General features: G+C 31.0%; 3 protein-coding genes across 3 annotated transcripts; 2 read left to right on the forward strand and 1 right to left on the reverse strand.

The window, feature by feature from the left end:
* The first annotated feature begins 7,164 nt into the window (after positions 1-7,164).
* LOC126660601 (L-type lectin-domain containing receptor kinase IX.1-like) lies at positions 7,165-9,306 on the forward strand. Its single transcript, XM_050354168.1, has one exon. It carries the CDS (start codon positions 7,165-7,167, stop codon positions 9,304-9,306), a length of 2,142 nt encoding a protein of 713 aa, XP_050210125.1.
* Positions 9,307-17,883: 8,577 nt separating this feature from the next.
* LOC126660602 (uncharacterized) lies at positions 17,884-18,393 on the reverse strand. The gene has a single exon (XM_050354169.1). The coding sequence runs from the start codon at positions 18,391-18,393 to the stop codon at positions 17,884-17,886; it is 510 nt and encodes a 169-aa protein (XP_050210126.1).
* A 6,532-nt stretch (positions 18,394-24,925) lies between these two features.
* On the forward strand, positions 24,926-27,063 carry LOC126660603 (L-type lectin-domain containing receptor kinase IX.1-like). Its single transcript, XM_050354170.2, has one exon. The coding sequence runs from the start codon at positions 24,926-24,928 to the stop codon at positions 27,032-27,034; it is 2,109 nt and encodes a 702-aa protein (XP_050210127.1). The 3' UTR covers positions 27,035-27,063.
* Positions 27,064-27,428: the final 365 nt, after the last annotated feature.

Here is a 27,428-nt window from a genome sequence, read left to right on the forward strand (position 1 = left end):
TATAAACTATAATATGTTTATTTGCAAGTTGGTCCTTCAATAGTACCAAATTACAACGTGCAAAAGTAGCTATTTTTGGAAAAATTTCATGTGAAAAATCAAAGTGTAGAGAAGATTTCAGAGATTTTGTGGTTAATTTTAGTAATGTTTCTAAAAGAGGAAATCTAAATAATTACAATATTAATATAAATGTTAATTATAAAGGCAATATACAAGAAATCTTCTTTCTAGGTCGTTGGTTGGAGGTTGCAACTGTCAGCCATCAAACCTCTCATTGCTAAATTGTAAAGGAGAAAAGTAAAAATAAAGAAAATAAAGAAAAAGAGGAAAAGTATATTTTTTAAACTTAAAAAAAACTTATTGCACTTTAATTAAGCAGTAATTTACTAGTAACTTTTTAAAAATAAATGAATAAGTAGTGATTAATTAAATATTAACAGTCTTTGATAATTTAATGCATTTAAATGGTATTTAGAGCCGCTTATTTAATTAAAGAATAATCAAATATATAGTGGGTCACTTTTTTTTAATAAAAATATTGCGGTCATCATAATATAAAAATAAATAAATTTAAAATATGTATTAAATTTAATAAGTGAATCAAATTGATACAAAAAAGTATCTTTATTTAAATAGTTAAGTCAAAATATCATATTTATCTTTCTTTAATACAACTATTTTTATTGTATTATCTTAATCACTATTAATTATTATTTTATTCAATACAAAATATAATTATAGATCTAATTTTTTATTTTTCTAATCTCGATATATAATTGATATTTGAAAATACATAATTAATCATATTTACATACATTTAATAATTAAATTAATAATATCTAACTTAACTATCTATTTTTTGCATTCCAAATTAGGTATTATAAAAATATATCATAGGTTATTAACATATGATTAAGGGTCGTATTATATTTTTATTAATTGTAATAGAATACATTAAAGGAATTCTATAATATACTCCACCAAGTATATAGTATAAAATTACATCTATACTCACTCCGTACATTTTTAGTCGTCGCTTTAGGTTAGATTATTAAGATTAAGAAAATACTTATTTTGTCTTAAATTATAAATATAAACACTAATATAACTCTATTTATAAACTCCACTATTGAAAAATTAAATTATAAAAATAGAGTTTTATCAACCCATTATTAGATGATTTAATTTTGAAAATTGAACTACCATTTAATGAAGTGATTTAATAAGAATATCAAATTTGGAATGCTATTATAAAAGTCACATAAAAATACTAAAGTGATAACTATTGATGGACAAATATGTTGATCAAAAGCGATAACTAAAAATGGATAGAGGGAGCATTAAAATACTATTCCAAGATTCATTTTTTTTAATTACTCCCTCCGTCTCATAAAGAAAGAAAAAGTATCACCTTTTTTTATCCCATAAAAATAGAAAAAGTGGAGTTAGTTATGTCAAAAATTATCAAAATACTCCTACATGCTTATCATAAAACATTAAATACATATTTTGAAAAGATAAATAAATGAGTTGTAAGTGCTATAATTAGTGAAGTGGCTTTGGAAAATGTACATAATTAATTGATTATAAAGGGTAATTTAGACAAATTATGACAAGTTACCTATAAATAACTACTCCCTCCGTTTTTTTTAGTTGTCCATTTAGCAAAATATATTTGTCTCTAATTAGTTGTCCATTTGGAATTTCAATGTAATTTTAGCTATTATCTTCCAAATTTACTCATCCCTAATAAATGACTCCATGTTTTCATTTAAAAAGCATTTATTAACTAATACGGCTATATTAATATTTTTTTTCATAATTTGAGACTGTGTAATATTTGCTAAATGGACAACTAAAAAAGAACGGAGGGAGTACTTTCTTAATTCTTGTAAAATGGGTGCTTTTTCTATCTTTATGTGACGGATGGAATATTTTTTTTTGCACAAATTAGAGTAAAACTCCTTAAATCAGTATGTAATAGAATATGAAGGACTCTAATGATTATTAGACACGTATGAGAAGGAACCCCCAAAATGATTTGGTAAAAGAATCGGATTAGTTGCTAATTAAGATAAAACTTGATTGGTCAAGACCCACGTGATTAAGATTCTTTTGTCCAATGGGGATACGATGTTTCCTTAATTACTTATTTTGAGGTCTTGGACTAATCAATATCAACCCTAAATTAATTGCGTTTTTTCACGCCTAAGTAAACATATTAGCCAAGTGTCAATCATCAACAACCTATATTTTTACATTTTCATTGACCTAAGTGCACAAAAATTGCACTATGGGATGACTAAATTTTACATTTTAAAATCTATTACTAGTACTTCATTGTTTGGATTTTTCACTAATTTATAAACTTATGTTCAAAGAGTTTAGCTTAAAAAGATATGACAACATGTTATTTGACCTAAAATAATTCGAGCGACAAGTCGTCCGGTCAAAATTCCATACCCCCAAATAAAATTTTCAATTCCGTCATAAGATAAAATCCAATTACATCAATTTGCCAATTGATGTAAGAAACAAAAACATTTGACTTAATCATTGCAAAATTTTTAATTTTTTAATTTTAATTTATGGGCTAAAATTTTTAAAAACTATAGTTTTGGGTTGTTTTCAATTTTTAGTTTGCAGCCATAGATTCAGCATAAACTTTCATATTGCTATATGTTTACAAATTTTTTATGGTAAAAACCCAGAATGAAATAATATGAAAGGCATATTTCAATTTTTTTCAATTTGAACAAATTAATAGTTATAATTAAAATTGAAAAATAAAAAAATGGACTAAAATGGACTATTTGAAAAATTTAGGAAAGAAAAAGTTAATTGTTTTTTTAAAGGCCTAATTACTTAAAAAAACCCCACCTTGTAATATTTTTTTGTTTATACCATGACCTAGGAAAAAGTTCATTTGTACCCTTTTTTTGATTTTTCGTTTTCAACTCTATCCTAAAGCACTAAACTGAACTGTTTTTATTTAGAAAAAAGATTAAAATAATTCTTTATTTTTTTAACTTATTTGTATTTTTTCAAATAGAAAAGAGATGATATAACCCTTCTATTTAATTATTTTTAATGTTTTCATCCTTTAATTAATTAAATTGTCAAAAAATAAAATTTTGGGGTACAATTGAAAACGAAAAATCAAAAAAAGGGTACAAATGAACTTTTTCCTAGGTCAGGGTATAAATGAAAAAATATTTTAAGGTGAGTTTTTTTTTTTAAGTATATAGGCCTTTTTTAAATAATAAGCCAAACAACTTTTTGTGGATGGGCAAATTGTACTTTTAAATTCTGCACAAAGTTTAAGTCAAAGTTGTGTTAACCTCGTCCTGGTACTAAAATAGAAAGCATCCACACATGGAAACTGCATTATCCTATTATACAATCAATTTAATAATCTGAAAAAGAAATAATTAAATTTGAGTTTAGATGTAGAATTAATTATAGTTTAGTTAATGCATGACATACAGTAATGAATTAATTTGAGTTTAGATGTAGGTACTCTCCCATTGCTAATCTCACATATATTTTTTTAGGGTAAATGCTAATCTCACATTTACAAATAGAAATAATTACTATCACTAATAAAATTAGATTAAATTATTTTTTCTGATCTTTTTCTTTTAATTCCAGGTGACTGAAATCTTTCTTATAAGAAAATTTTGACTATCTAATTAGTACATGTCGGAAGAAAAATAATAATTTTTAAATATAAAAGTAACAGTAATTTCTTCTTTACTATGACAGCATTTAACATGATTTCATACATCACAATTTTATAGACATAAAATAGGAAAAGTATCAAGTATAACGAGATCCCCGAGCGGCTTAAGTATTATTTCACCATTTTACATTGATGGAAGTAAAATGATGAAATTCAGCATAGAGAAACTAAATCACTCCGTCCTAATGTAATTTTTTTTATAGAGAAATTCACTCTAACATTATAAAAAAAATAAAATATTTATAATTTTTTTATAAAAATACTATCTTATTTTTTTTATAAAAACATATCTAATTCATATTTATAAAAATATTATCTCTTCATTATTTTCATCTTTTTTTTTTCATCAAATTCTATTTTTTTCTTTCCTCCATTACTACGTAACATCAACCTCCGTCTTATAAAACTTGATGTCGTCGATATCAGCCGCCGCCGCCCTTTGTCCTCGGTTCACTGTCCCTCGGCCGCTCGTCAGCCCCTGCACGCCGCTCGTCGGTCTTCCACGTCGCTGCCGCCTTTCGCTAGTTCTTCACGTCGCCGCTGCCCGTCAGCCTCACATCGCCGGCGTTTGCCAGATCTAAAATATCGGACCTGAAATTTCAGATCTGATTTTCTCAGATATGATTTAAAAAAACGTACTTAATTCGTATTATGTACGGATTATATACAATAAAATATATATGCATATTATCTAATTTATATATGAAATTTGTATTGATGTATACAAGATCATTTTTTTATATATAAAAAGATAGTATTTTTATGAATATTTTTTTAAAAACAATATTTTTCGAAAAATAGAACTGTGAAATAGTATTTTTATAAATATTTCCTATTTTTTGATATTTGTATAAAAACCCCATTCTTTTTATTAATAATTAAAAGTATATTTAGGTATTTACCTAAAAAACAAAAATATTTGCACTTTTTACCTCAACAAAAAAAAGTTACAAAAAATACCCCACCTTTTTTCCATATTTATATTTTTACTCTCGGAATTAAAATAATTATAATTTTACTCCATTATCATAAAAGCAGCAGTTATATTATCATCTCGTTATCATAATTTTTTTGTAAAAATTATTTTTCGTACGTTATCATACTATTATCATTAACTCTGTCATACTATTATCATAACTTATTCTTATAAAAGATACAGTTACATTATCATATCGTTATCACTGCAGTGTTATGATAACGACATGATAATATAGTGATACTGATACGATAACCAGACACTGTTTTATCATAATAGTATCATAAATACTATCATAACATTATCATATAGGTACCATAAATATTATCATCCCGGTATCATATGATAATGTTATGATAACGACATGATAATGTTATGATAACAATATGATAATCAAACATTATTTTCTGTAAACAATCTTTTTTTTTTCCTGCAATATTATGATAACTACATGATAATACAGTGATACTCATATGATAATCAGAAACTGTTTTTTTATAGAAAAGCATTTTTCTCTGCAAATATTATGATAATGCAGTGATACTCTTATGATAATCAGATGCTGTTTTTTTTGCAGAAAATCGTTTTTTTTCATCATAAAATCGTTTTTATGCAGATTTTAGATCTAAAGTTGAAAAAATTCAAGAGAAATTTATTTAGATCTGAAATTAAAATAAATCGTATTTATTACCACAAATTAAAAAAAAATTCGCTTAAATTAGATATAAAAAATGCGAAACGACGGAGGAGCAATGTCGGAGAGCTGACGGAGCGATGGCGGAGCAATGGCAAAGAGGCGGCAGAGGAGAAGGAAGAAGAAGAAGAAGAAGAAATCAAAAATGGAAGAAAAAAATATCCAAGTCAAAAAAAATGGAGAAGAAAAGAGAGAGAGCATGTGAAAGTGACATGTGAAAGTGACAAGTAGTGGTTGAGAGTAAAAAAAAGATGCTTGGAGTAAAAAATAATAAAAAATAGGTATTATAATAAATAAAGATAAGTCTTGAAGTACAAAATAAATGGGTGATGTATTTTTTCTAATGTTTCCTTGTTGAGGTAAAATTTATAATTATTTTACAAATTGGGGTATTTTTTCTAATTTTCTCTTAAAAGTAGGTATCATTCCTAACATCTCAATTGGTAAGGAATGTTAGGGCCCAATTTGGATTTATGGGCCTAACATAATTTAGATTATAAAAATATATTTTTTCTTGAAATTTTTGCATTAGCAACTCATTAATCATTTTCTCAAAAATCTCTTTTTTTTGGATAACTAAAAAACTATCTAAAAAATCACTTAATTTATAAAAATAAATACTTCCAAAAAATTTAATTTAAGCTAATAATTATTATTTTTTACGTAATTTACCTACTTTTTTTACTTCAAAAAATACATGTTTGATACATATATGATACAATATGTAAAAAGTAAAAATCTATTTCGTATTTTTGTAAATGTTTTAGGTGTTAAATGTAAATGTTTTGGGAAGTACGTATGTTTGTAATTTTTTTCCATTTTTTTTTGTAATTTTTCGTACTTTTATGAAATCCATTTGACATCTATAATTAATTGTCAATAAATCACAAACACGGTCAGATATTGTAAAATATATAAATCATACAATATCAATTAAATAATGTATATAATTGAAAAATATATAAAAATAAACTTTCCCTTCATTTTAAAAATTTGGTCATTGCCTGCACGGGTTTGATCTAGTGGTAAGTCTCAGCCATCTGGGAGCCAAAGGTCGAGTGTTCAAACTCCGGCTACGTCCTTTCTTAATATGGAGTGGTTGAGGTTGGATTGCTGGCCATTATAGCCCGAAATTATCAGGTATGTGTGCTTGCGGGCGGTCCACATTCCGGAGTTTGACAATGATATTGAATTTCGGCTCAGTAGAGTGAGTCCTCGTCACTAAAAAAAAAAATTGGTCATAAACTACGCATTGGAAAATTGAAGCAATTGACTAATTTCTAGCGGCAGATTCTGCCATTCAGACATACTTCACTCTCAAAAGTCAAGCCGAAGCTTGTTTGCATTTCATAGGATTCCACAGACAAGAATGTACATAAAATTGTCGTAAGAATCTATGTATTTTGTCACACAACACATACATATTAATAAATTTTTTTAACAAAAACTTGAATTTTGATTCATGGAATATTTTAATTAACTTCAGAATTGCCGCCTGCAAACTTGAATTTTGATTCATGGAATACCCAATCAGCATTTTTTATTGCCGAAGTAAATCATTAGATTGTTCCATGAAAAGATAAGAGACATAAAAATAATTTCAAATTTCCATTCATAATCATAAGTTTTAACGTCCCTGTAAATATTTTTAACCTGAAGTTAGAAGAAATACTGCAGATTGCTTGTCCTGTAAGAAATTCCTTTTTACAGGCATCTCCTGAACATTTTTTTTTCATTCTTTGGTCCGATTCCATGGCGATCCTGTTTTTTCAATACTGTCTGTTCGTTATCGTTTTCGGATTTCAGACAACTCCGAGATCTTACGCGACTCCGTTAAGTTTCAATTATTCAAGTTTTGATTCAAATGTTCCTGAAATTTTCCGGGAAAGAGATGCAGTTGCCAGCCAACAAGGAATTGACCTGACAGCGAACCTGAGTGATCAGAAAAAAGACGGAAGCGTCGGTCGAGCTACGTATTCAAAACCATTGCATCTTTGGGATAAATCATCAGGAAATTCAACAAATTTCACTACTCATTTCTCTTTTATCATCAATTCAACTAATCAATATGAGTTTGGTGATGGTCTAGCTTTTTTCCTGGCCCCAAACGGTTCCAGAATTCAACCTGATGTAAAACCTGGTGGTGGTCTCGCTCTGTCTATCACCGATGATGCTGAGCATGCGTTGAACTCCGACGAAAACAAGTTCGTCGCGGTGGAATTCGATACGTTTCTAAATTTCTGGGATCCTTCTGTAATGCATGTAGGCATCAATATCAGGTCGATGAGATCGAATTCTACAGTGCCGTGGCCTAGCAATGTGATGAATGGAAGCAGAACGGAGGCTTGGATTGCGTATGATTCTCGACGAAAGATTCTGAATGTTAGTTTTGTTTATTTTAATCGTTGGAATAATTCGCGGACGCGTGGGAGTTTATCGGCTGTAGTTGATCTTGCCAGGTATTTACCGGAATGGGTTACTTTCGGGTTTTCTGCTAGTACAGGATATTTATACGAGGTCAACAGAATTACATCATGGGATTTCGATTCGAGTTCTGATATTGTAGATTCTGAAAGAATCGTGAATTCTGAACCTGAAGCTAATTCTGTATTTCAGAAAAAAAATTATAAAATCAGTTCAGCATTTGTGATTGGGTTGAGTGTTGGAGCTTGCTGTTTGATTGCTGGAGCAGGTTTTATTTGGTACGGTTTAAGACGATACAGGAGGAAAGAAGTAGAAATGAATGATGATGATCATATCCTGGATGTTTCGTTCGGTGATGATTTTAAGAGTAACGGGACAGGTCCGAGGAAATTTTCTTACAACGAATTGGTCGATGCGACAAAGAATTTTTCCGAGGGAGAGAAGCTTGGCGAAGGAGGATTTGGTGCGGTTTATAAAGGATTTCTGAAGGATCAGAACTCGTATATAGCTGTCAAGAGGGTATCGAGGGAATCTAAACAAGGAATCAAGGAATATGCGGCAGAAGTGAAGATTATTAGCCGAATAAGGCATAGGAATTTGGTCAAGCTCGTCGGTTGGTGCCACGAGAAAGAATTACTACTCGTGTACGAGTTCATGCCTAATTGCAGCCTCGATTTCCACATATTCAAAGGAGAAAACTTCTTGACTTGGAAAATTAGGTTCAGAATAGCACAAGGATTGGCATCTGCACTATTGTATCTACATGAAGAAGGCGATCAATGCGTGCTTCACAGAGACATTAAATCGAGCAACGTAATGTTGGATTCAAGTTTTGAGGCCAAACTCGGGGATTTCGGGTTAGCCAGGCTTGTTGATCATGCAAAAGGAACACAAACCACAGTTTTAGCAGGAACAATGGGATACATGGCTCCAGAATGTTTCACATCAGGATTTGCAAGCAAGGAATCTGATATATACAGTTTCGGAGTCGTTGCTTTAGAAATCGCCTGCGGAAGAAGAGTTTTTGAACCGAAATTGCATCAAAATCAAGCAAGATTGGTGGAATGGGTTTGGAATTTGTATGGAATTGGAAGATTTCTTGAAGCGGCTGACTCTAAACTCTCCGGAGGTTATGATGAATCAGAAATGGCGAGATTGATGAGTGTCGGACTATGGTGCCTGCATCCTGACAGAACATTTCGTCCGTGTATAAGACAAGTTATCAATGTTTTGCTTAATCCTGAAGCTCCTTTGCCAAATATTCCATTAGAAATGCCTATACCAGCTTATGTTGCTCCAATCAGATTATCTATATCATCCATTAGTCCATCATATAATTGTGCAAGCGGTAACGGAAGCGAAATCAAGAAATTAAATTACGATATAATAATCGATGATAATTCGTCGAAAATCACATCTTCTTCTCGAGAATCATCGCATTCTGCCTCACTTCTATTGATCTCAGGATAAGTTCAAGGTCATGTTCTTTTTGTTTCTAATTTAATTCATAGTTGCTGCCTAAAAGCTACTTCATTGTCGGGAATATTTTTTTGTTGATGAATTTATTACCAAGAAATATAATAACTGTTTCATTGATGCATTTTTTTTTGGTTAAATCAAAATGGAATCTTTGATTATGTGATAATTTACCAGTTCAATGCTGCAAGAATCACATGGATTAAGGACAGCCTTATCGACTTACAATTGTTTTCATTTATGGGGCAATTTTGCCCGGTTCAGTTTGATTTAAAATTATGACTTAATCACTCAAAAACTCCTCACCTTTTAGCCTTTTTTGTAAATATAACTTGACGTAAAAATTTCTCCAATCCCACCCTAATTTGCCCTAATATGTTTTAATTGTACTTCAAAGCATTAAATTGATCTCTTTTTACTTATAAATTTAAAATAATATTTTATTTTTTATATTATTAATAATATTAGGGTCTAATTGAAATATAGGCTAAAAATGGAAGATTATTTTAACATTTTTGCAGGTGAAAGAAGGTCAATTTAATACTTTAGGGTACAAAACATAAAAGAACAAATTAGAGTAAAATTGGAGAAATTCCTACGTCGGGGTATATTTGCAAAAGGAGTTAAAGGTGGGGGATTTTGAGTGATTAGCTAAAATTATATATATGAAAAAGATAAATTATTTTTAAAATTAAAAACTTTACAATTTTTATCAATTAAGGCTATTAATTTTGATTTTTTACACTTATGTCCCTAATCAAAAGGTTTGTTGCAATTATTTTTGTTTTCGAATTGAATTAATTTTAGGCTTCTTTAAATAAGTACCCTACATGGCTATACTTAATTAGATTTTTACTGTTGACCAAAAAAAAGATGATGACATATTTTTTAAGTTTACAAATTGCACAAATAACTTTATGATATTTGAGGATTACTGTCAACTATAAAAAAGGAAGGAAGTGGTTTAAAAGAATCAAAATCTCCTACAAAATCTCAAAACATAAATATAGCAATTAATATTTAAGAATCTTTAATAATCCTTAATTATAGTAACTGATAATTTGAATTATATGCCATAAACGACAAAAGGGAAACCAAAAAATAAAATGATTAAAAAAATAAAAACAACAAGCATTTAAGAAACAAAAAAAATCCAGCAAAACAAGAAATTCATCAACTCATCATAAACAATCAACAAATATGAATACACAATATAAATTTATTTATTTGTAAAAAAAATGATATACTGTCAGTTTACATGTAGTTAACCATTAATAAATTAAATTTAATAAAAAAACTATTAACATCATAAAATTATTTTTAGATAAATCTAACAATAATATATCCTAAAATTAACAGTACACCAAATTAGTTAACTGTCAGTTAACCAGTAATCACTTATTAGTTAACTTTAACTAATAAAAAAAGATAATTAACATTATGATAAGTACATGTTTTAGATAACCAACACAAGTATAGTTAACTAATAGTTAACAGTTAGGAAACATATAATTACCCCCTAAATATTTTCAAAATTATTCAAATATAACAAAAAAACAACTGAACATCAAATTTTAATTATTTTAAAAATAATCATACGTATAAAAATAACTGTTAGTTAATTATTAGTCACATATTAGTTAACTGTAATTAAAAAAAATTATCAATATATATTCATGTTTTATATAGAAAATCATACAAAGTTAGTTAACTATTAATTAATCATTAGAAAACATATAGTTAATCTTACAATAATTAACCATTATTTTTACATCATTGCTAATATCCCAATTACAATAAAAGAGACAACAGCTACCAGCCACCGCGCCTTCGTTCATCGTTCGCTTTCGTTCATCGTTCGCTTTCGTTCATCGTTCGCCTATCTTCGTCCCACTCCAACGACTGCTTTCTTCGTTCAACTCAAACCGCCTTCGTTCATCGTTCGCCTATCTTCGTCCCACTCCAACGACTGCTTTCTTCGTTCAACTCAAACCGCCTTCGTTCATCTTTTTTTCATCAGTTTGACAGAAAAAAACTGCAATATAAAAAATAACAAAGACGATTCAAAAATTTTAGAAATGCTTGCAGAATTAAAGTTTCTGTTATAAGTTAACTAATAGTGTACTAATAGTTACCTAATGGTTAACTAACATGGATACTGACAGTAATTATTTTTTAAAAATGCAGGAATGACAACGTTCAAGGTTGTTGTTTATTATAAGATCAAAGAAATTTTAATTAAAGATGATGCGGAATTCTGAACTCTAAAAGCAATAACATATAAGGAATTTTTAGAACAATTACCTTGACATCAATGGATTTCTTGACGTTTCTGTCGTCTCCTCCATGGCTTCATATCTGTGATTTTTGGACGTTCGGCGGCAGCTTGGCAGCGGCGGGCTTGAGACAAATAGTGTCTGACGGCTGCAGCAAAAGACGAATTCGATGGCGGCCGCGATGGCGGAGGGCTTGCATCGGAAGCGGGCTGAGAGAGATGAAGAGATTTCTCGGTTTGAGATGGGTTTTTTGGCAGCCTTTGTTTTTGCCATTTTCAGAAGATATTCAACCTAATTTCTAAACAAAATGGGGAATATTTTGTTAATGATAGTAGTTACAGATTGAAGGCAAGAATCTAGGGAAAATATATGAGGAAAAGGAAAGTGCATAAAGATTGTGGGTGTTACCAAAATAACGGCATTGTATTTCTTTAATTTAAAAAGTGTATTTGTGTGAAACATAAATTGTTAATTCAAAAAAAAAAGATGGCAACTGTAAATATTAAAAGAGAACTTACTCACCGTATAAATCTAATTAAGTTGGTCCAACCAAGTAACTGAGCTAATTCTCTCTTAATTTTACTTATGTGGCATGTCATGCATTGTCAAAATTTAATATCTCCAAAGACTGCACAAGCCCTGGAAATAACATGTCAAAATATTTTGCCAATCGGACAAAATGTGGCACGTCACATAAATTTGGAAATGGACATAATTACAAGATACTCTTTAATTTGGAACATAACTATAATGATGAAAAATATTAGGTGTAATCAATAAAAAAGACAAAATTTTAAATTTAATAAAAAAAATTGGTCTATCTATTCGGTTTCAGTTGTAAAAAAAAATTGAAATTTAATTTTGAAAAAGACCAAATAAAAAAATAAATTCTAATTAAAAACTAATGGAATCTAATTTATTTGGTCCAGTTTGAAAATTTTAGCTTTTTTTCATAAAATTAGTTCAGTTTTTTTTTTTTTAATAAAACAGTTTAGTTCAATTAAGTTTGACTGAAAGGCATATCCTAATCGCAAGTGCTAGTATGATTTACAAGTATTGCCCTTTTGTAGGGTACATTTGAATCCGATTCTCTAATAATATGTTTTGACTTAAACAATAATTTGTCTTCTCAATTTGTATGTAATAAATAATTAACAAATAAATTAATTTTATAAACAAATCAGTCATGAATTTATTAATTATAGTTGCCACCTCAACTTATAAGTTAATTGTCCCTTAATTGACGATTTACCCATTCAACTTGTAAGTTAAGTTACTCAAATAGAACTAATGCACATAATCAGTAAATTTATGATTGATTTGCCAATAAAATTAAATTATTTATTAATTGTCTATTACTTATAAGTTGAAGGGGTAAATTACTACTTAATTTTTTTTCTTTATTTCTCAACTACCTAAAAATGCTATAACTGTGACAACCATTCACCAATTTTTCATGTTAAAAAAAAACATCCTTCTCCTTTTAAAGTTATTACCTAAAAATCTTTTTTTTCATTGAATGATACTCAACTACCAAAACATTTGAAACTAAAATTTTCAAATTCTCCGGCAAAGATGAGATATTTGAGGAAACTAAATTTAAATAGAATCTACTATAATATTAATTTATAAGATTGAAAATGAGTTCTTACAACTTATAGGTATGGACATGTCGATGGATATTAGACTATTTTATAGTTAAATTGTATACTTAAATAGAAATTAGGACATAAATAAGACTGCCCTTAAAATCTAGAACAACATTGCAAAAAGTAAAAAAAATTAACTGAAAAATTAGCTAATTTTTTTTTCAAGAATCAACAACGAACTTGCTAACCATTTCAATAATCGAAAAGAAAAAAAATAGTTTAGTAACTGAAATGAAAATATTGAAAAGTTTAGCGATGTTTAGGATCTGTTGAAACAATTGCTGGAATTTGTAACGAGGCTGAGTCGCGGACTAGGTCACTCTCTTTTAGACGTTTCGCGGCACAGCTCAGTGGTGCAAAGTTGACTGACAACCGCGGCGCCCCTAGAATAAAACAGCCGGAAAATACTATTATCGCTGCACTGCGATAATAGCTCTGTAAACACTTTCTGTAATACTGCTCTCTGATATTTTATATTTGCAAATGAAAATACTTGCACTATTTATAGGAAAAATAATATAGCTGTTATACATCAGTTAAATATAAAAACGTGCAAGACTTTAATTCAAAAACGTTTTATAATAATAAATCAGGTCCAAAACGTTTTAGAAGTTCAAGGGATGTGAATAATTTCAAATGAAAAAAAACTGTTACAAAATTAAAAAGAAACTGTTTAACAAAAAATAAAGTGTTCGAACCGAACCGAACCACCCATCCAACCCAGACCAGGCCGAGCCGGCCGACGGACCGGACGGCGCGCGTGTGGTAAATCGGGAAGAATCTAACTCCTAACCCGTTCACAAAATTGGGTACCCTTTGGGACCCAAACCCAAAGGAGAAACTCCACTATTATAAACTCAAATATATTTCGAGCAATTTCTGTATCAATAAGATCATGCATAAACAAAGATATCTTTTGATTTGAACCTTTGCATAGTGAGTTAGATTCTGATTCAACAAGAGTGACTCGTCGTCTTGTACTCTATCCCGGACATCAAACCGCACACAACCTTTTCAGAGTATTATTCTTATGTCCGTGCAATTATGGCCATGCACGTTTATCCCAGTTTAGTGAACGCTTTAGAAATTTTGCCTCAAATTTCATAGGAAGCGGCCCCACTTCCACATTCACAAAGGTGAAGCTATCAAGAGTACTCCTGTAGCTAGGTACTCCACTCCATATGGAGTATAGACTTCATTAAGAGTTTCTATTAACTCATCCTCAACTCGCTTCAGAAATCATGCATTAACGTTGCATGTTCTAGCTCATATTATTCATAACTTGTTATTACCCATTGAACCTATTTCTTGGAATCTCCAGTCATTTAGTTCGAGTTCAAATTATGAATAATTCATTCTATAGGCAATAGTCCCATTCCATTAAAAGTTTTACGGACTTTCTCTATAGCCAATCCTTTCGTCAAAGGATCAACTAAGTTATCATCAGTGCGTACATGATCCACTCTTACAGCCCCTGTTGAGATGTATTCTCTAACAGTGTTGTGCTTACGACGTATTTGTCGTTTCTTACCGTTATAGTAACGGTTCTCAATTTTTGCAATAGCCGCGATACTATCGCAATGGATCAACGCAGTTGGTATCGGTCTTTCCCATAAGGGAATCTCAGCTAGCAGGCTTCTTAGCCATCCTGCTTCTTCACTAGCAGCAGCTAGTGCTATCATCTCTGACTCCATCGTAGATTGAGCCAGAATCGTCTGTTTTTTTGATTTCCAAGAAACAACTCCACCAGCAATACTAAAAATATAGCTGCTCATGGCTTTGGAATCATCTGACAATGTATTCTAATCTGCATCACTGTACCCTTCAAGTACAACAAGATGCTTCAGATAATGTAATCCAAGATTTGTTGTTCTTTTAAGGTATCTCATAACCCTTTTAATATCATGCCAATGCTCAATACTAGGTATACTAGTAAACCTGCACAATAATCCAACGACATATGCAATGTCGGGTCTTGTACAATTAGTGGCATACCGAAGGCTGCCAATGATGCTCGCATATTCAGACTGTCGTACACTATCACCAGTGTTCTTAAAGAGTTTTACACTTGGATCATAAGGCGTACATGCAGGTTTACAGTCGAAGTAGTTATATTTCTTTAGAATCTTCTCAACATAGTGAGATTGATCTAAAGAAATTCTTTTATGCCAAGAATGACATTCGCTTCACCCAGATCTTTTATATCAAAGTTGGCACTCAACATTGATTTCACATCATTCACAATATGAATATTTGACCCAAAAATCAACAAGTCATCTACATAAAGACATATGAAAGTACAAAGTTCCTTTTCAGATTTGTAGTAAATACATTTGTCACTTTCATTCACTTTAAAACCATTTGAGATGACAAGATTATCAAATTTCTCATGCCATTGCTTAGGTGCGTGTTTTAGACTAGACAAAGATTTGTCTAACTTGCACACCTTCTGTTCCTGACCATGTATCACAAAACCCTCTGGTTGGTCCATGTATATTTCTTCCTCCAATTCACCGTTTAAAAAAGCAGTCTTAACATCCATTTGGTGTACAACCAAATCATATAGAGCAGCGATCGAAATCAGCACTCTAATGAAAGTTATTCTAGTAACGGGTGAATAAGTATCAAAGAAATCAACGTTTTCATGTTGTCTATAGCCTTTGGCAACAAGACGAGCTTTATACTTATCTACGGTGCCATCAGGTTTCAACTTCTTTTTCAGTATTCATTTACAACCAATGGTTTTGCAACCGGGAGGCAGATCAGTCAGATGCCACGTCTTATTGGACTCTAGTGAATCCATATCATCATTTATGGCCTCTTTGCCACAAATCAGAATTTAAAGAAGTTAGAGCTTTTTGGAGGTTCGTAGGATCCTCCTCTAAAAAATAGACATGGAAATTAGCTCCAAAGTCTTTCGAAATTCTAGCTCTTTTACTTCTTCTGATTTCTGGTTATGTATCATCAGTAATCTCATTATTCCTGACCACAAGAACATTACTAGATGACTCACCCCCACTATTTTCTAATTTAAAAGGAAATTTTTGTTCATAAAAATCAGCATCTACTGATTCAATAATCACTCGTGAAGTCAAGTCATAAAATTTATAGGCTTTGCTATTGACTGCATACCCAATGAACACACATTCATACGCTCTACTTGCCAATTTTATTCGTTTCGGATCAGGAATCCGAACGTAGGCCAAACAGCCCCAAGTTCTCAAATAAGACAAATTTGGTTGTCTTTTCTTTATTATCTCGTAAGGTGAAATCTTACTGTTTGATTTTGGAACTCGGTTGAGCACATAACAGACAATTAACAGAAACTCACTCCACCAATAAGAAGCGGCTCCAGAATTCAATAAAATAGTCACTACTGCTTCTGTGAAAGTTCTATTTTTTCTTTCGGCTTTACCGTTCATTTCGGGAGAATAAGGAGCTGTTCTTTCATGTACAATACCATGCGAGTTATAGAATTCTATAAACAAGCTTGATTCGTATTCTGTACCTCTATCACTTGTAAATCTTTTGATTTTCTTATTGAATTGATTTTCAATTTCTGAAACAAATAACTTGAACATGTCAAGTGCGTCACTTTTATTTTTCATCAAATACACATATGTGAAATCATAACAATCATCAATGGAAGTGATAAAGTATCGTTTGCCGTTTCTGGTCAAGGTACCATCATGTTCACATATATCAGAATGTATTAAATCTAGAGGTTCAGATTCTCTAATTACTGATTTATGAGATGTTTTTGTTATCTTGGCTTGACTACAGAATTCACATTTTTCAAACTCAGTTTGATTCATTTTTGGAATTAATCCTAGGGTGCTCATGTTACTTATTATCCTTTTGTTTACATGACAGAGTCTAGCATGCCAAATATTAAAATCACAAATCAAGTAAACAGAAACTGAATCTTTATTGATAATTTCAACATTCATTTTGAACATACCCTCACAAGTATAGCCCTTTCCCACAAAGATACCATTTTTGGTAATGGTGTACAAATCACCTCCAATAGTCTGAAAAAACCCCGCCTTGTTGAGGAGATAGCCAGATACCAAATTCTTCCTCATCATAGGAGTGTGCATCACATCCTTCAAAATTAAAGTTTTTCCTGAAGTAAACTTCAGTTCCACAGTACCAATTCCAGCAACAGTAGTGGTGTGAGTATCACCCAGCAACACTTTCTTATCATTAACAGCCGTGTATGTTTTGAACATAGCACGATCATAGCAGACATGGCGATTTACACCAGTGTCTACCCACCACCCATTTGATCCACCAACAAGGTTGATCTCAGCCATCATTTCAGTTATCATAGCCGTAGAAGTCTCTTCAGTCAGATTAGCCCGCGGAGCAGTATTTGGCTTGTTCCGACACTTACATGCCATATGACCTGGTTTCCCACAATTACAACATAAAAATGGTGGCAGGTCATTTCTCACAGGTGGTTGCTGTTTCACATTATGGTTCCTTGAAGGATTGCCATTCTGGTTCATTTTGTTACGGTTCACATTTTGGTTCGAGTTCGAATTACGATTCTGATTCTTAAATTTTTTGCCATTTGGCTTCAGATTCGCCGAACTAAACTTTCTTGTGCTGTTTGAAACAACAAGCACTTCATCTCTTTGGTCCTATTTTCTTGCCTCTTCCTCAATTCGAAGGCGAGTTATCAAACTCTCCAGCGAAAACTCCTTGGTTTTGTGCCTGAGATAATTCTTAAAATCCTTCCACGAGGGAGGTAATTTGTCAATTAAAACAGCAACTTGAAATTGTTCATCAAGAACCATACCTTCAGAGATAAACTCATGAGCTATTTTCTGCACTTCATGGGACTGCGCCTCGACAGATTTGTCATCAGTCATCTGATATTTGAGGTAGCGGCTGACTGCATATTTCTTTGTTCCAGCCTCCTCGGTATCATATTTTTTCTGCAGTGCCTCCCATTTTTTCTTGGCAGTTTTGTCGTTGTTGTAATAATCGTACAGATCAGCACTTAGTGCATTAAGAATGAAATTCATGCACAAGTAATCATTGATCATCCCCTGTTGGAGTTCATCATTTTGTTTTTCTTTTTCTTCGTCGGCAGCAGCTTCATCGACAATGGGTTTTTCCATGGACAGAACGGAAACCACTTTTTTCATAGTTAGAAAAAAATCAGTCTTCTATTTCCATCGTTTGACATGCAGACCTTCGAACCGAAACGGTTTGTTGGTATCAACAGTAGAGTGAGCGTAGCCAATAGCCTTGTCGGAATTCATGGCAGCAACTGTAAAGGGACACGTCTAAAAATTGTTGAAACAGTTGCTGGAGTTTGTAACGAGGCTGAGTCGCGGACTAGGTCGCTCTCTTTTAGACGTTTCGCGGCACAGCTTGGTGGTGCAAAGCTGACTGACAACCGCGGTGCCCCATAGGATAAAACAGCCGGAAAATACTATACCACTGCACTGCGATAATAGCTCTGTAAACACTTTCTGTAATATTACTCTCTGATATTCTGTATTTGCAAATGAAAATACTTGCACTATTTATAGGAAAAATAATATAGCTGTTATACATCAATTAAATATAAAAACATGCAAGGCCTTAATTCAAAAACGTTTTACAATGATAAATCAGGTCCAAAACGTTTTAGAAGTTCAAGGGATGTGAATAATTTCAAAGGACAAAAAAACTGTTACAGAATTAAAAAGAAACTGTTTAACAAAAAATAAAGTGCTCGAACCGAACCACCCACCCAACCTAGACCAGGCCGACGGACCGGACGGACGCGCGTGTGGTAAATCGGGAAGGATTTACTCCTAACCCGTTCACAAAATTGGGTATCCCTTGGGACCCAAATCCAAAGGAGAAACTCCACTATTATAAACTCAAATAAATGAATTTATCTAAGCAATGTGGGAAACCACTTCTTTAGCACTTCTCATTTTAAATTTCAATAAATTCCAACACGATCAATTACCCCACGTTTTTGTATCCTTTAGTTCGCCAATGCCTCATCTTTCGACTTAAGTAGCAATTTGTCCATTCAATTTGTAAGCAATGGACAATCAATACATAAATTAATTTTGTTGGCAAATCAATACACGAACTTGATGATTATGGACAATTAGCCCATTTTGGCAAATTAACTTACAAGTTAAAAGGGCTAATTGCCAATTTAGACTTGTAAATTAATGGGGCAAATTGCTCATAATCACCAAGTTCGTGTACTGATTTACCCGTAAAATTAATTTATGTGTTAATTGTCCATTACTTACAAGTTGAGGGGGCATATTGCCATTTAAATCTTTATCTTTCTTTATCACGGTGACCGAACAAAAGAGACAAAATTAGATAATTATAATAAATAATAATGTTGAAATAAATGAAGAGACAATTGGTTACCCGTGGTCAGGGGGGCGGTTGCTCACTCTTCGTCCTTAATTCTGTGTATTGTGTATGTGACATTTTGATATGTATGGTCGAGAAGGTTCACAAAAACCAACCAAACTCATAAATTTGGTTCACTTTAGTATAGCACTATGAAAATTTAATTTATCAGTTCGGTTTAAAATATAGAAAAAATTTAACAAAAATTTTAGTTTAAATCAAACCACAAAAACCAAATCAAATAACAATATTAATAGAACTATCAATTTGATTTGAAAACATTATATCCTCATATTTTTATGGTAAAATCACTCTTAAGATATTTATACTTTTTATTTTTTTTACTTCGTTCCTGAGCGTTTTAATTCTTTTATTTGGTCTCTGTACTTTAGAAAATTATAATACAAAGTCATTTTGTTAATAAAAATGCGAAAGTGTGAGAGATTTAGTATAACTGAAAGTACGTGGATTAAATAAAAAACAAAAGGATTTTACAAAATCGTTTTTAAAAGTATAAGAAGAAAATAAAAAGATAAAAACGCTCATTGATAAAATAAAGAAAAAAATAAAAAGTAAAATATGTTAAGCCTATTTTTATGGGTGATGCTATCCGGATAGAATCTATCCGGATAGAAACCCATTTTTTTAAAATTTAATTATTTAATTAAAAAACAATTACTCATCTAACCTTGCTGTCATTTTTATTATCATTGTCAATTTTTAATTACTATTTACTTTTACATTTACTTTTAATAATTAATGTTTATCTCCAACTTATTTGAATTCAAAAAAAATCTACACTTTTTATATTTTTGTGATAAATTAATGGTAAAAAAAATCTACACTTTTTAAAAATTATAATTATTATTTTACCAAATACAATTTCATGAAATTATAATACTAATATTTCTTATGGTCAAAAATTGATACATTTCGGCTAATTTGAGTTCTCCAAAAATGCCAAGAAAATGCTCAAATGTTTACTTGTTTTATGACCAGAATATAGTGAAGTGAATTTAGAAATACCTGATAAATTTAAGGCTTAAACCCAATAAATTGCACGCATCATAAATTAATTGGCTTTCCAAAAAGGCATGAAACAAAATATTGCCAAAAACAAAAGGTAGGATCTTGAGTAACAGATCATCATGCACATCCAGGATGATTTCTTTTACCAATTTATTTCTCATGCGCACTTGAAGTGTGTGCACAAGAAAAATCAACAAATACATAGCCATTGGTCCTTCAAAATATGAATTAACTTGCTAAGTAATATTAGAACGCAATTAACTGCAGGATAGGACGCTTTGAATAATGAAAATTCAAATCAACTCAATTAAAAAAAGACCAGCTTTTTATATTTATTAGAAAAAAGACCGGTTTACTAAAAAGGAGCTAATTTTACAGGAGAAATTTAACTGTGACTATAACACTCAACCATTATACAAGAACAAAAAAATTTAATGGAAAATAGAGAACACAGAGATGAAGTTATGCACAATATTTTTGGTAGTAGTGATGATGATAGTTTGTTTAATGAATAATTGTGATAATTTAAATTTCACTAACGAAGAGAACACAAATAATGAAGCTGTAAGAGAAATCACTACTGGTATGTTATTTTCAAATTTCACAAATATGTATAAAGCTTATCAAGATTATGCGAATTTTCTATATTAATATTATATATCGGGACTAACGTATATTATTAATTGAGTTAATGTCATAAAAATTCATCAATTTTATACGTTTTCTCATTTTAATCACGTAGTTTAAATTTTCTCGTGGCATGGATCAGTTAATCGGTCCATGAGAATAATATATAAACCGGTCCATAATAGTACGGTTTTTATAATTAAAAAACTAAACCTAAACTACTAGCTAGATTGAAGATCAACTGTTAACCGCAGTTTTTAAAACTTCAAAACCTAAACATATGGACCAGTTTATATATTATTCCCGGAAAGTTTAGCATGAACTGCTTGTTTTGATTTTTACTTCCCAAGAATAAATTAGAAAAATAATTAAAAGATGTTAGGAAAATTCTACTTATCTAGGTTTTGCTAGTGAAGTCACTTCCCTTTAACTAAGGAAGTCAAACTATTAACTTCCCAGGAAGTACAATACTCAAATTTAACCAAGTAAAAGATTCAGGTTTTAACAATTTTAGACCGGATCACTGACCGATTCCCTGCTTAAAAGGTTCGACCGTCCGGTCCGGTTTTTAAAATACTGTTTCTAAGTGATTAAGCATTTAACCTATAAGCTACATTTTAGTTTTATAAAAAATTGATATAACTCACTTCAAACGCAAAAATTTTACTTTAAATTTTACATACATAACAATATATGTTTAATACTAAATATTATATATATTTTTGTAATAACTATTTTCTAAATTCAAACATTTATGTTTTTTATCAATTACGATCAAACCTTTAATTTTTTAATTGACTAAAAGTTCAAAAAGATTCCTTATTTTAACTTACTAAATTAATTACCCATAAACAAATTTTACTACAAAACTTTTTAATTCATATATCTAAATTTTAAGGTATTTTCCATAATTTATTAAAAGATTCCTTATTAATAATATACTTTAGTCCCGATATATTATTTTATCAAATTTATATTTTCAAGTCAGTCTATAAAGTTTAACAGAAAAAATACGTGTGCAATAAAATGGATGTTTGATTCAACTTTTCGGTGAAATTTCTACCTTTAACTTTCTAACAAGCTCGATTTAATGATCTAGCGAATTTTTTTAAAAGTTGTTGGTAATTTTTTGAATCTCTAACTATTTTTAGAAAAAGTAATATTTGATGTTTGTCAAAAGTTTGTAGCTATCCCTATTAATATTATATCTAACAAATCTCACCAAATTAGCGGTATCGTTCAAGTATCTTCTGCTAGCTAACCGTTATTTAAATTAGATGAACTAAACCAGCCGTTGTTTGAAAAACAGTTGAACTAAACCAAATCGTTAGTCCACAATTTTAATCAGTCTAATCGATGAGGTTTGATCTGTTTGGCACGGTTAAAACGGGGGCCACATTGGTTTTGAATTTGAATATTTTAAATTAAAATTAACCGAACTGGCTAAATAATCAAATATTAAACTCTTTTCATTTTTTTATATATTTTTATCGGTTTTAACAAAGCGTACCAATATTTGAAGTGAAAATCACTTTTTAAATCAATTTGTTTTTTTAATAGTCAGTTCAGTCCAAGTTAATTTTTTTTGGTAGATTCAATTTTAAGTTTGGAAGAGTTTGGCTTGATTGATTTGACCAAATGCACTCTTACATCAAATTTATTAATTTTAGAAAAAATTATTATGAAGTTCATAAATATGAAAAAAAGTCATACTTTTGTTCCTTTTTTTTAAATTAAACGAAATAGTCAGCCATTTTCGTTTACGCCAGTAATTCAATTTTTTTGTGTTAGTAGACCAAATCAAATAATCTAGCTAAAAATTTTATGTTTAGATTTTAGTCGTTAAATTTATTTTGATATAAATATGAATCTAGATTATTAATTTATAAAATCTAGTGGTTGAAAAAAATTAGATAAATACAAGAAAAGTATATTAAAATATTTAACTCACTAAATTATTGTTTATTTTTTTCTAATATTTATTAATACTGTTAAAGAAAATTAATAAAAAAAAATTGTGTAATTTTTTTAATATTTATTATTATACTTTAATTATATAAAAATAAAACTATGTTAAATATTTTCTCATCTCTATTCTACCAATTTCATCCCTAACGAAACTCATCTCTAGCCAATTTGAAATATTAGCTACACAAGAAATATCTTACTTTTTACTATTTACCATTGATTTACAAAAACCAAATTGATGCAATGCAACAAACTGATGCCGCAAAAAATGGGAAACAACCGTTCTATTTGAAGAAATGTAATCATCCTTTTCCCTCTATCTGTCAAATGATTTGTCCTAAATCTTAATTTCAAAAAATAACTGATTTATTAAGATTATGGCTGTTTTTAACCGTAAAATATTATTTATTAACTGAGGGTTATACTTGTCTTTTCATTTTCATTTTTAATTTAAATTACTCAAAAAATCCTGAAATACTAAACAAAAAGACCAAAATAGCCTTTTCTATCCGGATAGATTCTATCCGGATAGCTTTTTCCTATTTTTATAAGTTAAGTTCGATTTGGAAAAACTACATTTAAATTTTGTTCGGCTCGAACACATCCTTATTTATAGATGGGATAATCTTCTAACCTTGTCCAAAGTGCCCAAGGAAGTTTCCTAAAAATGATTCTTGACTGTGAACTCTGCAAGCAGCAGTTATTTCCAACACTAAGAAAATTGTCTTCCTTGTTATAAAATATAAAATTAAATACAAATTAAATTACAAATTTTAATGTTATTTAGATATTTAATATATTTTTTTTGAATTTCTTTTATCATTTTTTTATTTTAGCAAATTAGAATACCGAATTATTTTTCTGTGACAAATACAAATGTGAACACCAGAATATATACTGTTCTGGCAGCTACATCAACGTCCTTTTTCAATAGAAAATAGATCGGCGTTTCAATTTATTAAAATGTAAAAATTAGTGACTGATTTTGTCAAATTTCAAAATTTGTGTTATAGTTGTACAACACACTAAAATTATAACTTCTTTTACAATAACCTTAAATTATACTCAAAGATAATAAATATTTTTTAAATTTTTGTGAATGAGATTTTTAAAATGAAATGGAGTGAGTAATACAAAACAGTTGAACGTGACTTTAAAAAATTGTTCATAAAGTCGGACACAAAAATTTAAGAAGACAACTCTGAGAAAAAAAAAACACGAGACACCGCTAAGTGATAAATCACACCATGTGCCGTTTTAGATCCCAAAACGGAGACATAAATGTGAGTAGAACACCGAAAAGAAATTTCGGTCTTTACTCCGACTCTTAAATAAGTATAGATAAAAAAAAAAAAGTTTAACCTTGAATGTCATTTCATTTCTGACATATTTTAATTTTACTAGTGAATTGCCGTCTGCGCAAATCACCATCAAATGAACTAGCTTGGTTTACATTTCTTAGTCAACATTCAAAACGAACAAAAAAGTCCTTATCTAATCAGCAATCCGACAAATCATTAGATCGTAAAGGTAAAGACAGAAAAAAATTGCCAGTTATCATTTGATCTGATCAATAATAAGTTGAAGCTAAAGACAAACAAATTTTGCAAATTTATTGTCTCTTCTATAATGTAAGCAATATGTGTAAGAAATATTCTTACTTCATTGTCTGAACATTCCATGGCGATCCTGTCATCGAACATTCAATTTTTTCGGTTCTGTCTGTTCGTTATCTTTTTCGGATTTCCGACAACTCTGAAATGTCATGTAACTCCGTTAAGATTCAACTATTCAAGTTTTGATTCCAATGTTCCTGACATTTTCCGGGAAGGAGACGCAGTTGCTAGCCAACGAGGAATTGACCTGACAAACAACCTGAATGATCAGAAAAAAGAAGGAAGTGTCGGTCGCGCCACGTATGCAAAACCCTTGCATCTTTGGGATAAATCATCAGGAAATTTCACAAATTTCACTGCCCAATTCTCTTTTATTATCAACTCATCTCGTAAATCTGAGTTCGGAGACGGTCTAGCTTTTTTCCTGGCACCAAATGGTTCAAGGATTCCTCCTGACGTAAAACCTGGCGGTGGTCTTGCTCTGTCGATCACTGATGACGCCGAGCATGCATTGAACTCGGACGAAAACCAGTTCGTCGCGGTGGAGTTCGATACGTTTAGTAACTTCTGGGATCCTTCTGATAATCATGTAGGCATCAATATCAGGTCGATGAAATCGATTTCTACTGTGTTTTGGCCTAGCAATGTGATGAATGGAAGCAGAACGGATGTTTGGATTCGGTATGACTCTCAACGAAAGAATCTGAAAGTTAGTTTCATTTATCGTAATCGTTGGAATAATTCGCGAACGCGTGGTAGTGTATCGGCTGAAGTTGATCTTGCCAAGTATTTACCTGAATGGGTTACTATTGGATTCTCTGCTAGTTCTGGGTATTTATATGAGGTCAACAGAATTACAAAATGGGAGTTTGATTCGAGTTCTGAAATTTTAGGTTCGGTCAGCATCCTGAATTCTGAACCTGAAGCTAATCCTGTAATTCAGAAAGGAAAAAATAAAATCAATATAGGACTTGTGGCTGGACTGAGTATTGGAGCTTGTAGTTTGATAATTGGAGCGGGTTTTATTTGGTACGGTTTAAGACGATGCAATAGGAAAGAAGAAGAAATGAATGATGATGATCTGATCCTGGAAGTTTCTTTCGGTGATGATTTTAAGAATCACGGGACAGGACCGAGAAAATTTTCTTACGATGAATTGGTTGATGCAACAAAGAATTTCTCCGAAGGAGAAAAGCTTGGTGAAGGAGGATTCGGTGCAGTTTATAAAGGATTTTTGAAGGATCAGAACTCGTATATCGCGGTCAAAAGGGTATCAAGAGAGTCTAAACAAGGAATTAAAGAATACGCAGCGGAAGTGAAGATTATTAGCCGAATGAGGCATCGGAATTTGGTGAAGCTCGTCGGTTGGTGTCACGAGAAAGAATTACTACTCATGTACGAGCTCATGCCTAATTGCAGCCTCGATTTCCATATATTCAAAGGAAAAAACTTCTTGACATGGCAAATCAGGTACAAAATTGCACAAGGATTGGCATCTGCACTACTGTATCTACACGAAGAAGGCGATCAATGCGTGCTTCATAGAGACATTAAATCGAGCAATGTAATGTTAGATTCAAGTTTTGAGGCTAAACTCGGGGATTTCGGGTTAGCCAGACTTGTTGATCATTCAAAAGGAACTCAAACCACAATTTTAGCAGGAACAATCGGATACATGGCTCCGGAATGTTTCACATCAGGAAAAGCAAGCAAAGAATCTGATATATACAGTTTTGGAGTCGTTGCTTTAGAAATCGCCTGCGGACGAAGAGTTGTCGAACGAGGATTGCAAGAAAATCAAGCAAGATTGGTTGAATGGGTTTGGGAATTGTATGGAATTGGAAAACTTCTTGAAGCAGCTGACTCTAAACTCTGTGGGGATTATAATGAATCGGAAATGGAGAGATTGATGAGCGTCGGACTCTGGTGCGTGCATCCTGAGAGAACATTCCGTCCCTCTATACGACAAGTTATAAATGTTTTGCTTAATCCTGAAGCACCTCTGCCAGATATTCCATCAGAAATGCCTATACCTGCTTATACTGCTCCAGTCAAAATGTCCTTATTATCCATAATTCAATATTACAATTCTGCTAGCAGTAATGAAAGGGAAATCCAGGATTTAAATTACGATATCATAACCGATGATGATTCATTGAAAATCATCGCGTGAAGCATCATCTCCTTCGTATTACTTTTGTTAATCTCGCAATAAATTTGGTCTTGGTTTCGAGTCATCACCGGGATAAGAGTGAAATCATTTTTTTTAAAAATGTATTTTCCAGTTTAAATGGTACATATTTTGATGTAACTATAAATTACATGTCATCCCAATTTAAAAATCGACATGTATAATTGAGTTTATCCATAATCTGCTGATTTTTGGCTCTAAATTCGGTCGTTTAATACACTTTTTGGATTATAATTGAAGATTGATCTTATTAATTGATGATTTCTTTTATATGCTTTGGATGTATAGGATTTATTGTTTAGAACTCAAATGTATATCTTACTTATTTTTTAATTTCGGGATCAAAAAATGTTTAAGAATTTTTATCACTCAAATT

Source organism: Mercurialis annua, linkage group LG8, assembly GCF_937616625.2.
Source record: "Mercurialis annua linkage group LG8, ddMerAnnu1.2, whole genome shotgun sequence".
Lineage (NCBI taxonomy): Eukaryota > Viridiplantae > Streptophyta > Magnoliopsida > Malpighiales > Euphorbiaceae > Mercurialis > Mercurialis annua.

What these genes read in the sequence shown, in the direction of transcription:
- LOC126660601 (XM_050354168.1), top strand. Translation starts at nt 7,165, where the DNA reads ATGGCGATCCTGTTTTTTCAATACTGTCTGTTCGTTATCGTTTTCGGA.
- LOC126660602 (XM_050354169.1), bottom strand. Translation starts at nt 18,393, where the DNA reads ATGAAAAAAGTGGTTTCCGTTCTGTCCATGGAAAAACCCATTGTCGAT.
- LOC126660603 (XM_050354170.2), top strand. Translation starts at nt 24,926, where the DNA reads ATGGCGATCCTGTCATCGAACATTCAATTTTTTCGGTTCTGTCTGTTC.